Genomic DNA, 12482 nt, shown 5'->3' with positions numbered 1-12482 from the left:
TAGACCAAAAAGCTTTGTAGTTTGCCAGCATGATCTGTTAGGTCACCTCTGATAGAGATTATCCATCTTCCTGACACCTTTAAGTTTATGATATTTTCTTGGCCCTACTTTTTCTTTTTACAGAAGCCATCAAAAATAATGAGATTGGGTACTGGAAAAAAAGAATCAAACCCTTAAACAGAGACCTGGTATAACTAGTCTGCCTGAAAGATGATGTTGGAATAGAAACTTGTATTATCCTCCTCCTCCTCATCCTCAAGAGAATCCATAAGGCCTCCTTCTTTTATAGATATGACCACCACTCTGCCAGGTTAGGTTGGTTCTGGGATACCAAATAACTTCTGACCCATTTCTTGAACTATGGAGACCTCAGCCTATAATACTTCCACAATCCTGGTGAACAGATCTGGATGGATTTAAAAGAGTGGTACACTTTGGAGAAGAGATGATGCTGTCTTTTCTTCTTCCCTTGACCTCCCAATATTGAGGAAGGTGCCCTCGTTGCTTCAGCTGAAGCTGGAATTTGCTTCTTGGATTCACCCAGCTTCCTCAGAAGGGAGATCTCTCAATGGAGTTTGATTTGTCCCAAGAACATGACCTTAAAAAAGGAACTACTTAAGTCAGCTTGACTCTTCATATAGCCTGGAAGCTTATAAAAGAGCTTCTTTCATCATCAACTGTAGTCAAAACACTTGGTCCTAAGTCCAAAAAAATGAAGTCAGAAAGAGTAGGGGCATATATCCCTCACTTAGCATTTAATATACTGGGCACAGCAATCTGTCATAGTCCTCTTGTCCCAAAGAAGGGCAAGTCCTAAAAACCAACCTTTTATTCTGGAATCTAATATCACAACAGAAAAACAAATGAAGATATCACCATTAGGAAGACCAGTTCCTACAAATTACTTAAACCCTACAAATAAAGTTTATGTTACAGAAAACAACTAAAAAGCTTCCTAACACGCAATTTGTAAGAAACTAAGTCCTACCTTGGGAGGGACAATCAAGAAGAATGGTCAACAGACAAAGTCAGGGACCAGAAGGAGTTCTAACTTACTACGTCAGCAAGACTAGAAATGGACCACACCTGCTATGCTTCACTGCAGCTAATATCTACAGAACTGACAGATTTGGTCTTTAATTTTATGCTGACTAGAACTAAAGCACTGCTGTTGTAACTATCCTTAGCTGAGCCAGAAAAGACAGAGGCAAAAAACTGCCAGCAGCAGGAAGAGAGGTGGATTGCATCAAAGATCCTAACGAGCCTACTGGAGACTGCTGCACATCAGCTAGCTAAGGAACAACCGTTATTCCAAGTTGGTGGTCCACCACACTATATTCCCCATAGTGCTCTTACATGTGTTTTAACACGTAATATCATAATTCCTAAGGACAAAAACCTGGATGAAGGAGGATTTCTTTATGCATTACAAACTACAACAAAATAGAAGTCCTGTACAAAATAGAAAGATTACAATACCTAGGATAAATACCTTATATTTCAGCTCATAAGTTGGGGGGGGAGGGGGGAGCGCCGCAGCAAATTTCAATTTGATCCTAGCTTACACAGTACCACCCAATTAGAGAGGTGCATTATTGTGTGTTGGAAAGAGGGGAGACATACCCTTCCTATAAAAAGAAAAGGAGGACTTGTGGCACCTTAGAGACTAACAAATTTATTTGAGCGTAAGCTTTCATGAGCTACAGCTCACTTCATCGGATGCAAGTCCTCCTTTTCTTTTTGCGGACACAGACTAACACGGCTGCTACTCTGAAACCTTCCTATAAAGGATCTGGTACTGTCCGCTGTCAGAAGTGGGGAGAGACTATTGGACTAGATGGACCATTGCTCTGTTCCAGTGTGGTAATTCTGATGACAATGTCTTTGGTGGGGTTTTTTTTTTTGTTTGTTTTTAAAACAACCAGTACCCCAAAAAAAGTTAAAAATCAGCAGTGCTGGGGAGCATAAAAGTAAAGTAAAATAACTTTTCTAAAAAGTTAGAAGTTTTAATACATAACACGTTTGTGAACGATTTTACCTGATCCTTCTTCAGCTAAGCTTTCCTTACCTGTTGCAATCCCACTGTCGCTCTGCAGCAGTGCTCCTGTCACTGGTTGTGCGTTGTTTGGGTTTGCTCCAGGTGCTGAAGAGGGAGGAGGCCCTGCCCCACCCCCAAGTAGCATACAGGATGGCGGAGGGGGCTGCCCACGTTTCAGTAACACTTTGTGGTCCTGCTGGCAACGGAATCGCGGCGGCACCTCCCGAGGCATGTAGCGGGCGGCGCTTGGCGGTTGTCCGTTCGGCACTGCCACCCTTTTGGCATTGTTGCCACCATTGACTGGTGGCGATGGAGAGCTGCCAATTGGGCTGGCGGCCACTGGCTGGCTTGAACTTGGTTTTGTCACTTCGGGCACTGGAACACAAGACGAAGGAAAGTTATAATTTTATAAGATACAAAACCTAACAAATGGATATAAGAACTCAGTGAAATTGAACTTTGATATGGCTATTCTCCTCTCAGAATACTGTACAAATTCAACCCCATCAAGGAACCAGTCAAGTTAAGCAGAAACCGCATATTTGTATGTCATCACCAGTGATTTAGACATCATGGGTGAAATCTCAGATTCAAGTTTTAAATGTAAACGGTCAATGATTAATACAAATGTTGTAATGTTTTCCTCCCTATTTCTTAATCTTTGGGGCACTGTTGTGTGCTGCCATATGGAAAATATGAATTTAGTTCCCAAGCTTTTACCTTGCTCGTTAAGGATATGTTGTCACTACAAAAAAAAGATGGGTGGGTTTCTTGTTTTGTACAGCGAGGAGACAACTCATTCCCGCTAGCTAACTCACTATAAAATCTTAGTGGAGACCAGAATGTGTCACTTTTACTGCACTGTAGGCCAGGTGAGGTCAAAGCACTGACCTCACCTAGTTACATCAAGGTAAAGACTACCTGGTACTTTATCTCCATTAGGGTTTTACAGCGAGATAGCTAACCCACATTTGTTTTAACAATGAGATAGCTAAACAAAAAAACCCATCATTTTGGGCAGTGACAATATACCCTAAGCCAGGTAGAATCCACAGCTGCTAGAGGAAGGAAATGCCTTCTTTCATTCTGGAGCAACCCTCTCTGCCTGACCCAGGAATGTTTACATACTCTGTACTGAGATCTAGACAAAATGAGCTTGTATTTAAGGGCCTCTCTGAGGACCTTTGAGTAGAGGTAAAGCGGTAAGAGGGGGAAAATGAGGGAATCCTAGGGGAGCTTGTGCCTTAACCAAACTATCTTCATCTACTTGGGAGATTCCAAAACCAGTACACCTACACTCCTCTAGTCTCCACGTTTCTAGAAATGAAGCAAAGTAAGCACACACATTAAAAAGTTTGGGAACAAAGGTAGCATTTGTTATACCCTAACCAGGTTGCTAGAAGTCAAAACATTTCACAAAGACATGCTCAGACTCCAAAACCAAGGACACATTTTAGAGCTGTAACTACTCCAGTCTCTCTTGTGGACTGAAGTAACAGTAGAATTAGAAGGGGTTATTCTCCCAAACATCACATTACTGATGTTATTCACCTTTTAAATACAAGCAGAGACATACTTTTAGGAAAGCAGTAGAAGACCACAAGAATAGGAATTCCTCTAGAACAATAGATTGTGTTATATCCCATTTTTATCTTTGTAAACAGCTGGTGATGGGTTTTCTTACTTTCCTATGCAAGTTTCATTGTCCAAAAATTATTAGGAATTTTTTTTAATTTAAGCCAAATTACTATTTCTCCTTTGCTGCCTCTTTTTAGTGGCTGTTTCCTCCACTACTTTCACAATGCTAGGATGCAAATTAGGTTCAATTATATTTTAAATCAGGTGAGCAAGTTATGATGCTTATCTACCATCTTTTCTGTCTCCATTTGACATTCATGTCTCAATGCTTTAACATCTCTTAATTCAACTCAGACAGCGGTAGAATGTATTCTACTCATTTTGGTGTTCCCTCATTAAGAACTACTCTCTCTCACTCCCATTCTATGCATTTAGTCTGTCTCAGTTGGTGGCTGCACTTCTGAAAAACTGCACTTTTTTTTAGGGATTTCAACATTAGCCTAATTCATGAGAGATCATCACAGTGAAGATATTTTAATTCAAAAAAGCCTACTTTTCTTCCTCAAACAAAACATTTTGAAGGCTGACTGAAAATGTTACTATGTGTTCTCTTCTTGACCATTACTGCTGTTGTTTCTGCTTACTACTCAGGCAGAAATGCCTCATCATGGGACATGAGAGTCTCCCTCCCTTATCCAAGAATTTTAGTCGAGAACAAAGGCCTGTTCTGAGCCTACACAAAACTATGCTCTATAGATTTAAACAAATTAAATCCCTTACCTTTGGTTTTTTGATCTGTGACCTGCAAATTAGAAACAAGGAAGTTAATAAAAGCAAGAAAAAACAGCTGCTCTACAATGCAGCCCTCATTTATTACTACTAGACCAGCCTCTCAGTTTAAAAATCAGCTGACAATCAAAAGCTGAAGTACCCTGCTCAAAAATATGTAAAGAAAGTTTTCAAGAGGACCAAGAGTTATTTATTATCACCTCTGAGACATATTTGGTCCAAACAAACAAACAGAGAGGAAGTAGTACTTCATTCATGATAATTTGTAAGATATTTTTCCACTGTAGCATTTTAAAGTACAAATACGTATTCACTCCAAATATGGCTTTTTAATATCATTAGAGGAAACCATTACCGTAACAAATTGCAATGCATAATGAAAAGAAACCTAAAGAATGTCACATACAGCCCCATAAGTGAGCACTGTTACAGTGACATCTCATGCTGCCTACAAGGACAACTTCAGTGAAAAGCACCAACGCATCTCTTTGCAGTCTTTCCCTTCACCTTTCTCCCCTGCCATTTTCTTTTCCAAGGAGAAGACAACTTCAGTCTTATTATCACTATCACAAATGGGAATCTGCAATACCTCCAGCACCATCAGATTTCAAAATCCCATGAATGCAACAGGCCCTCTATAATGGACCTACTGAAGTGAACGATCACACCAGTCAACACACACCCCCCGCCCCATTTTTGCTTTTGCTGTACTTTTAAATTCTTTTCGCAGTGTAGATTTCCAGCTACAGTAGAATCAAATATGCCACTGGAATGTTCTCTGGAATTCTTTGTATTGTAGCATGTTTTGAACTTGTTGGTCATGAGCTCCTCTACACAATAAGGGAAAACCCCAAGATCATCATGTGTCAGGCTGTGTGTTACCTCTTCTTAAAAGAAATTGCTGAACCAGTCCCTAATTCTGGACGGTACAGTCACAATATAGAATAACAGAAGCACTACAAGTAAAAGGCTATTTATTGTCTACACCAACCTAGCCAGATCTCTTTTGTACAGTAAAGAATAATAAAAAGAAACACACCACTCAATTGCTGCCGGCATCATTCCACTTTGGAAAGATGCTCTTTGGGGTATGTGAAACAGAACATACCCCAAAATATAAAATGCCATCCCTCCCCCCAGGCGGGCCTCAAAAGGGTCATCAGCTGCTGACTGTGTTGCGAGGCAAGTATACCTAGAGCATCCTTGTCCAACCTGTTTTTAAAAACCTCCAGGGATTTCCACAACCTCCCTTGGAAGCCTATTCCAGAACTTAACTATCCTTTTAGTTACAAAGTTTTTCCTAATACATAACCTAAATCTTCCTTCCTGCAAATTAAGCCCATTACTTCTAGCGTTTGCACCAAACCCTACATTGCATCCTTCATCCCAATGAGATATTCTGTCCTTATGACTTTGCTAAAACTTTGAAAAGAAATCTGAAGAGATTTGTCACTGCACCATAGATTGCAATGATCTACATACCTGTGGGAAACTCGGATCGTGAGCACTAAGAGGGACTATGTTGAAGAAAGGGAAGAAGCCACTTCAATTTAACAATACTGGACAATCTAGTGACAAGCGTGAAAGACACAAAGCTAAAAAAAAAGCCCCCTCAATAGCTTTGATTAGAAAACAAACATTTTGTTATGCAGAGTTGCACATGTGATTTGTTTGTAGATTACCTTCTCTCATATTTCGCGAGAAAAATGCATCACTGGCAAGAAAAGAAATTCTTTGACACAGAACAACAATTTTTAACAACTTCCCAACCTCTATCAGCACTGTCTTAAAATGTAACAGTAGCTGCCCTAAAACCTATTTACCACTTTGTGTTCAAATATATTATTGAACACAATGCAAAGAGACTTTCATCCCTCTTCCGCTGATCAAGACTTTCTTCCCCTTATCCCCAAATCTTTGCCCCTAAAAACATTACTACAAGATAAACAGATGTCATCTTCCCCAGGATTTTGGGTGGATACCATAACGGCAAACTACTGGAGAAAGTCACGTTGTATATTCTTTGACAGGCAGTGGGCAACAATCTAAAAGTGGCAAGCATTTGACTTCTACATTCAGAACTCTGAATACTCAACAAGATCCAACAATGATGTTTCAAGATGATCAATAATCTTTTCAATGAGCTAGCCGCCTCTTCTTGCTGCTTCCTTCTCCTGTACTTGAGTTATTACAAGTTTACAAGAGCAGCCTGATCTTCCGTAACAAGCTTTCCAATTTGCTCTTGTATCACTAAATACCAGCGTGCTAGCCTCATAGGTCACTTTTCTTCTCAGAGGGTGCTAGTGAAGCAGCTCTTGGCTCTGCACATCATTAGATTTGGGGGGGTGGGGGGGTGGGATAACGGTTACTCACCTTCTCGTAACTGTTGTTCTTTGAGATGTGTTGTTCATGTTCATTCCAATCAGGTGTGTGTGCACAGCGTGCACAGTTGTCAGGAAGTTTTCCCTTGGCAGCTCCCGTCGGGTCAGCTGTGGAGCCCCCTGGAGTGACACCTTCAAGATGCTCTATATAGGACCCTGCTGACTCCTCAGTTCCTTCTTACTGGTTACTCCAACAGAGGAGTAGGAGGGTGAGTATTGGAATGGACATGAACACCGCATCTCGAAGAACAGTTATGAGAAGGTGAGTAACCGTTTTTTCTTCTTCGAGTGCTTGTCCATGTCAATTCCAATCAGGCGACTCCCAAGCTCCATCCCAGAAGTGGGGTCGGAGTTAAGGAAACGCTGATTGGAGCACCGCTCTGCCGAATGCTGCATCATCTCTGGCGTGCTGGGTAACAGCATAATGAGAGGTGAACATATGCACCAAGGACCACGCTGCTGCACTGCAAATTTCTTGTATCGAGACCTGGGTCAGGAACGCTGCTGCTGAGGCCTGTGCCCTCGTGGAATGTGCCGTAAGTGCCAGGGCTGGGACCTTGGCCAGCTCGTAGCACGCGTGGATGCAGGATGTGATCCAGAAAGATATTCTTTGAGATGAGACTGGGAGTCCTTTCATTCGGTCTGCTACCGCTATGAACAGCTGGTTCGATTTCCTGAACGGCTTAGTGCACTCGATGTACAATGCTAGCGCTTGCCAAACATCCAATGAGGGTAGCCTCTGCTCTCGATTACTGACTGGCATGAGGCTTAGGATAGAAGACAGGGTAGAAAAATGTCTTGGCTAGTATGAAAGAGTGACACTACCTTGGGAAGAAAGGCTAGGTGAGACCTGTGTTGCACCTTATTCTTGTGGAAGGCTTGGTAGGGTGGATCGGAGGTAAGGGCCTTTAGCTCTGACACCTTCCTAGTTGATGTGATGGCCACCAGAAAGGCTACCTTCCACAATAGATAGAGAAGGAAGCAAGTTGCTATTGGCTCAAAAGGGGGCCCCATTAATTTGGAGAGGATAAAACTGAGGGGACAGGGACAGGCTCTCTGTTCTGAGGATGTAGGCACTGCAAACCTTTGAGGAAATGGCCTACCATGGGGTTAGCAAATGCGGGTCAGCCGGACACTCCCAGGTGGAAGACTGAGATAGCAGTGAGATGTATTTTGATGGAGGATGCTGCCAGTCCTTGTTGTTTCAGGTAGAGAAGGTACTCTAGAATAAGTGGTACAGATGCCTGTACTGGAAGTGTACGCTGCTAAGCACACCAGCAAGAGAACTTTTTCCACTTAGCTAGATATGTGGCCCTAGTAGATGGTTTCCTACTGCCAAGTAGGACCTCCCTTAGTGGTTCTGAGCACAGACGCTCCATGGGGTTTAACCATGAGGCTTCCAGGCCATAAGATGGAGGGACTGGAGGCCCGAGTGGTAAAGGCGACCGTGGTCCTGAGTGATCAGATCCGAATGCAGTGGTAACTCAATCGGAGTGTCCACTGACAGTTCCAGGAGCGTGGTGTACCAGTGTTGTAGGGGCCACGAGAATTATCTCTGTTCGGTCCCTGTGGACCTTGAGAAGTACCTTGCGCATGAGAGGGATAGGGGGGAAAGGCGTACAACAGGCGGCCTCCCCAGGGAAGCAGAAACGTCATCGAACCAGGACTGATTCTGGAAGGAGCAGAACATTGGACACTTCCTGTTGCTCCTGGTGGCGAACAGTCGACCTGGGGAAACCCCCACCCTTGGAAGATGAACTGTATGACATCCGGATGGATCGACCACTTGCAATTGCAGAACGATCTGCTGAGATGGTCCGCTCGTTCGTTTTGAACTCCTGGGAGATAGGATGCCTCCATGTGAATGGAGTGAGCTATGCAGAACTCCCATAGCCAGAGAGCTTCTTGACATGGGGGAAGGAACGGGCTCCCCCCTGCTTGTTGATGTAACACATGGCAGTGCTGTTGTCCGTCATCACTACCACGCACTTACCTCGCAGCCGGGCCTGAAAGGTTTGGCATGCTAATCGTACTGCCCTGAGTTCCTTCATGTTGATATGAAGGAGAAGCTCCTCCCGTGACCATAGGCCCTGTGTTTGGAGGTCTCCCAAATGCACACCCCATCCCAGAGCTAACACGTCTGTTACAAGGGACAAGGAGGGCTGGGGGCTGTTGAATGGAACTTCCTCGCAGACTGCCTGAGGGTCAAGTCACCATTGGAGGGACTCAAGTACTTGCCCTGGCACCGTGACCACTATGTCCAGGCTGTTGCGTCCCAGGCAATAGGACAAAGCGAGCCACACCTGGAGTGGCCTAAGCCTCAGTCAGCCATGGCGGACCACTTAACTGCAGGCTGCCATGTGGCCGAGGAGACTCAGGCATCCCGTATAAAAATCCTGCCTCCGCTGAGGTGGATATGGGCAGTGTTGTTGCAGTTGGGGCTTGAAATGTTGTTGTTGGGTTACCGGGGTGCGCATACCTAACAACTTCATAGTTGCCCGGGAGCCTTTGAGACTGCAGCTTGGAGTTTGTTTGCTCCGAAAATAACCCTGCACCTTCAAATGATAGGTCCTGCAGGGTTTGTTGCAGCCCCGGGGGCAACCCGGACAGCTGTAGCAATGAGCTCCTCCTCATGGCTACTCCTGAGGAAAGGGTGCGGGCGGCTGAGTACGCAGAGTCCAATGAAGTCTGGAGGGAGGTTCGCGCCACTGCCTTCCTTTAAACTTCAACATGGAGGCCCATGAGTTGAAGTTGTACCTGCTGAGGATAGCTTGCAGGTTAACTATCCTCAGCTGCAGGCCCTCAGTTGCGTAGATTTTCCTGCCAAAAGGGTCCATCCTTTCGACTCCTTGGATTTAGGGGCCGGCCCTTGCTGCCCCATCTCTTTCTCATTCATCACCGATACTACGAGGGAGCATGGTTGCAGGTGAGAGAACAGGTACTCGTATCCCCTGGAGGAAACGAAGTACTTGCACTCTACGCCCTTGGAGGCAGGTGGGATTGAGGCAAGGGTCTGCCAGAGTCTTAATATTGCTCTGGATAGTTTTTATTAGTGGCAGAGCTACCCTGGACGGTCCCTCTGGCACAAGGATGTCAACCATGGGGTCTTCAGGTTCGACCACCTCCTCTGCCTGTAACCTCATGTTACGTGCAATCCTTCATAGAAGGTCATGGTGGGCCCTGTGGTCAATTGGAGGGCCCGAGGTTGAACCTCTCACCACCGCTCCGTCCGGGGACGAAGATGGGGAGGCCAGAAGTGGTACTGGCTCCTTCTGATCCTCCAGTGACCATAGCCGAGGTGACAGTATCTTGGCCTTGCAAATGGGTCATGCCTTGGAGGCGACCTAGACCAACTATGGGGCTTGCGCCAAGGTTTCCTCAGAACCACGGGGCATAAGCCAGTCTTTGGCTGTTTGGAGTGGTCGGTGCTCTGAGGCCACTGAACAGGAGCTTCTGAAAAGGAGCCCTAGGCCTGATGGTAAGCCCAGGGGGTCCAAAAAGGCCGTTGCGCCAGAGATTGCCACTGGGGTTGCCATGCCATTGGTGCCTCTCTCTGTCGCTTGTCAGATGGGAATAGTATGAATCACCATCCGAGGCAGAAGACACGGATCTCGACTGAGATGATCACGGTGGCACCGCAAGGTACTGCGCCGGGGACCTATGCAGAGTTGATGATTCAGGGGACTGGTGTCAAGATGCCTGGGCCAGGGACCAATGCCAGTCCTCTCTTGGAGCCGGGGATGGCTGCCTCTCCCTTGTCGGTGGCGGGGAGCGTTGTGCTGCTGGTGCCGGGGACCCCTCATGGAGTCTGGTGCCGGGGAACCCCTCATGGAGTCCGGTGCCGGGGAACCCCTCATGGAGTCCGGTGCCGGGGAACCCCTCATGGAGTCCGGTGCCGGGGAACCCCTCATGGAGTCCGGTGCCAGAGAGCAGTGCCTTGAGGATGGCGATCTGCAGCGGTGCCGAAGCAAACGGTGCCAGGCAGAAGAGGGTGACCATTGCATCATGGCTGGCTTACTTCTAGAGAGTGCTGGTCGCAGTGGGGGCTTATCTCTGATCACCAGGGGCTGAGGAGGCATCATCACTATTAAGTCTCTGGCGGCTTCAAAAGTGTCCAGGGTGGAAGGTAACTTCAACTCCTTCACCTGGCACTTCCCATCCCAGGAGTCGCTGTGCCATGGGAACCGAAGTCGATGGGGCTGACTCTTGCTGCCTGGACACCGAGGGCTCCTTTACTGGATGCCCCAGTACTGCGCCTGCAGGTCCCACTGCTTTATGCACCGGCGATCTCCCCGTTAGCTTTTCTATGCCGCTTGTACAGCACCAGTGAATGCAAGTGGTGCTGGGTTGCCTATGCATCCTGCAGTGCCAGTGCCCAGGGTCTCTCAGACTAAAGTCCTTCCTCAGCACCATGTCACGTACCAATGCCGGGGCACTCCATACGGACGTGTTCGGTGCGGGGTCCTGGTGGTCTGCGGCAGACTGGGGATGAAGGGGCAGATTCCATAAGCAACTGCTTCAATCAGAAATCTCACGCCTTTTTAGTTCTGGGGTGGAAAGCCCTGCAGAGCTTGCACCTTTCTGTCTGGTGCGCCTCCCCCAGACACTTCAGCCACAAGTCGTGGGGGTCGCTCGTTAGCATAGGCTTGCTGCAGGTTCTGCAGAGTTTAAAGCCTTGGACTCACAGCATGCACCAGAGCCCAAGGAGGTGTGGGGGGCGGGGAGAGAGAAAAAGAGGGGGGGGGGGTGTTGGGATTAGGGAAATACGCTCCCAAACCTCACTATATACAATAACTAAGACTAACTACAACTAAACTAGGCTAAGCTAACTATATGAAGAACACTAAGGAAAGCACTTGCTAAGCAAGGGACCGCAGTTCCAACAACAGTCACTGGTGGTAAGAAGGAACTGAGGCGGGGCTGGGTCGGCAGGGTCATATATTGAGCGCCATGAAAGCGTCACTCCAGGGGGCTCCACAGCCGACCCAATGGGAGCTGCTAAGAGAAAAATTTCTGACTGTGCACACAGTGCACACACACCTGACTGGAACGGACATGAACCAGCATTCAAAGAAGAAAATGTCAGTTATTTTTATTTTTTATACTCCACTATTAAGAAGCGATAGGGAAGTGAAATGTAACAGTTTTGGGATAAATCAAATCAGATCTTCCAGTAAATTTACTGAAAAAAACTGTACTGATATTAATACTTTGATATCAGTGTAACTGCACTATAAATACATCCACACTGGAGGCTGCACCGTTAACTGTATCAGTTCCTAAGCTAATGTAGTTAAATTGAAGGAACAACTGTATTTAGACAAGCCTTTAGTAGGCCAAAGTGAAACTGGCATAGGATTATTTCGTAGCCCTCTTTCAGTAAGAATCCACACAACATAACTGAAACAATACCAGCTGAAGTACTCAGTGACATTAATAGGCTTTTTTGGCCTGGCAAGAACAGATAGTAGTTAGCTTCACTTATGAGGATTCCTTTCTGCTCCTGGTTTAAAAGATGTTTCTTAATACAAACACGGAAATGTTTCAAACAGACCCTTTCCATGTCACAATTTTTGTCAGTTCCTGAAACAGTATCTAGACTTCTTGGAAGCCATTTCAGGTAACACTTTGATTAGCAAACTGCCTGCTCAAAATCAGTAGCTGGGCACAACAACTGTTTACAATGCCCCTCCCCC

General features: G+C 45.8%; 1 protein-coding gene across 4 annotated transcripts in view; it reads right to left on the bottom strand.

The window, feature by feature from the left end:
• TNRC6B (trinucleotide repeat containing adaptor 6B) overlaps positions 1–12482 on the bottom strand; it is a 212099-nt gene that overhangs the window by 50330 nt on the left and 149287 nt on the right. For all 4 annotated transcript variants that reach the window (XM_084632991.1, XM_084632989.1, XM_084632992.1 and 1 more), the window contains 2 exons: positions 4397–4418; positions 2069–2413 (listed from right to left, as the gene is read on the bottom strand). In XM_084632991.1, coding sequence (XP_084489117.1) covers positions 2069–2413; positions 4397–4418 — 367 coding nt within the window. The remainder of the gene's footprint in view (positions 1–2068; positions 2414–4396; positions 4419–12482) is intronic.

The sequence above is a fragment of the Lepidochelys olivacea genome (genome assembly GCF_965140295.1).
Source record: "Lepidochelys olivacea isolate rLepOli2 genome assembly, chromosome: 1".
NCBI lineage: Eukaryota > Metazoa > Chordata > Testudines > Cheloniidae > Lepidochelys > Lepidochelys olivacea.
The sequence above is the reverse complement of the archived record's forward strand: the minus strand, read 5'-3'. Positions and strand labels throughout refer to the sequence as shown.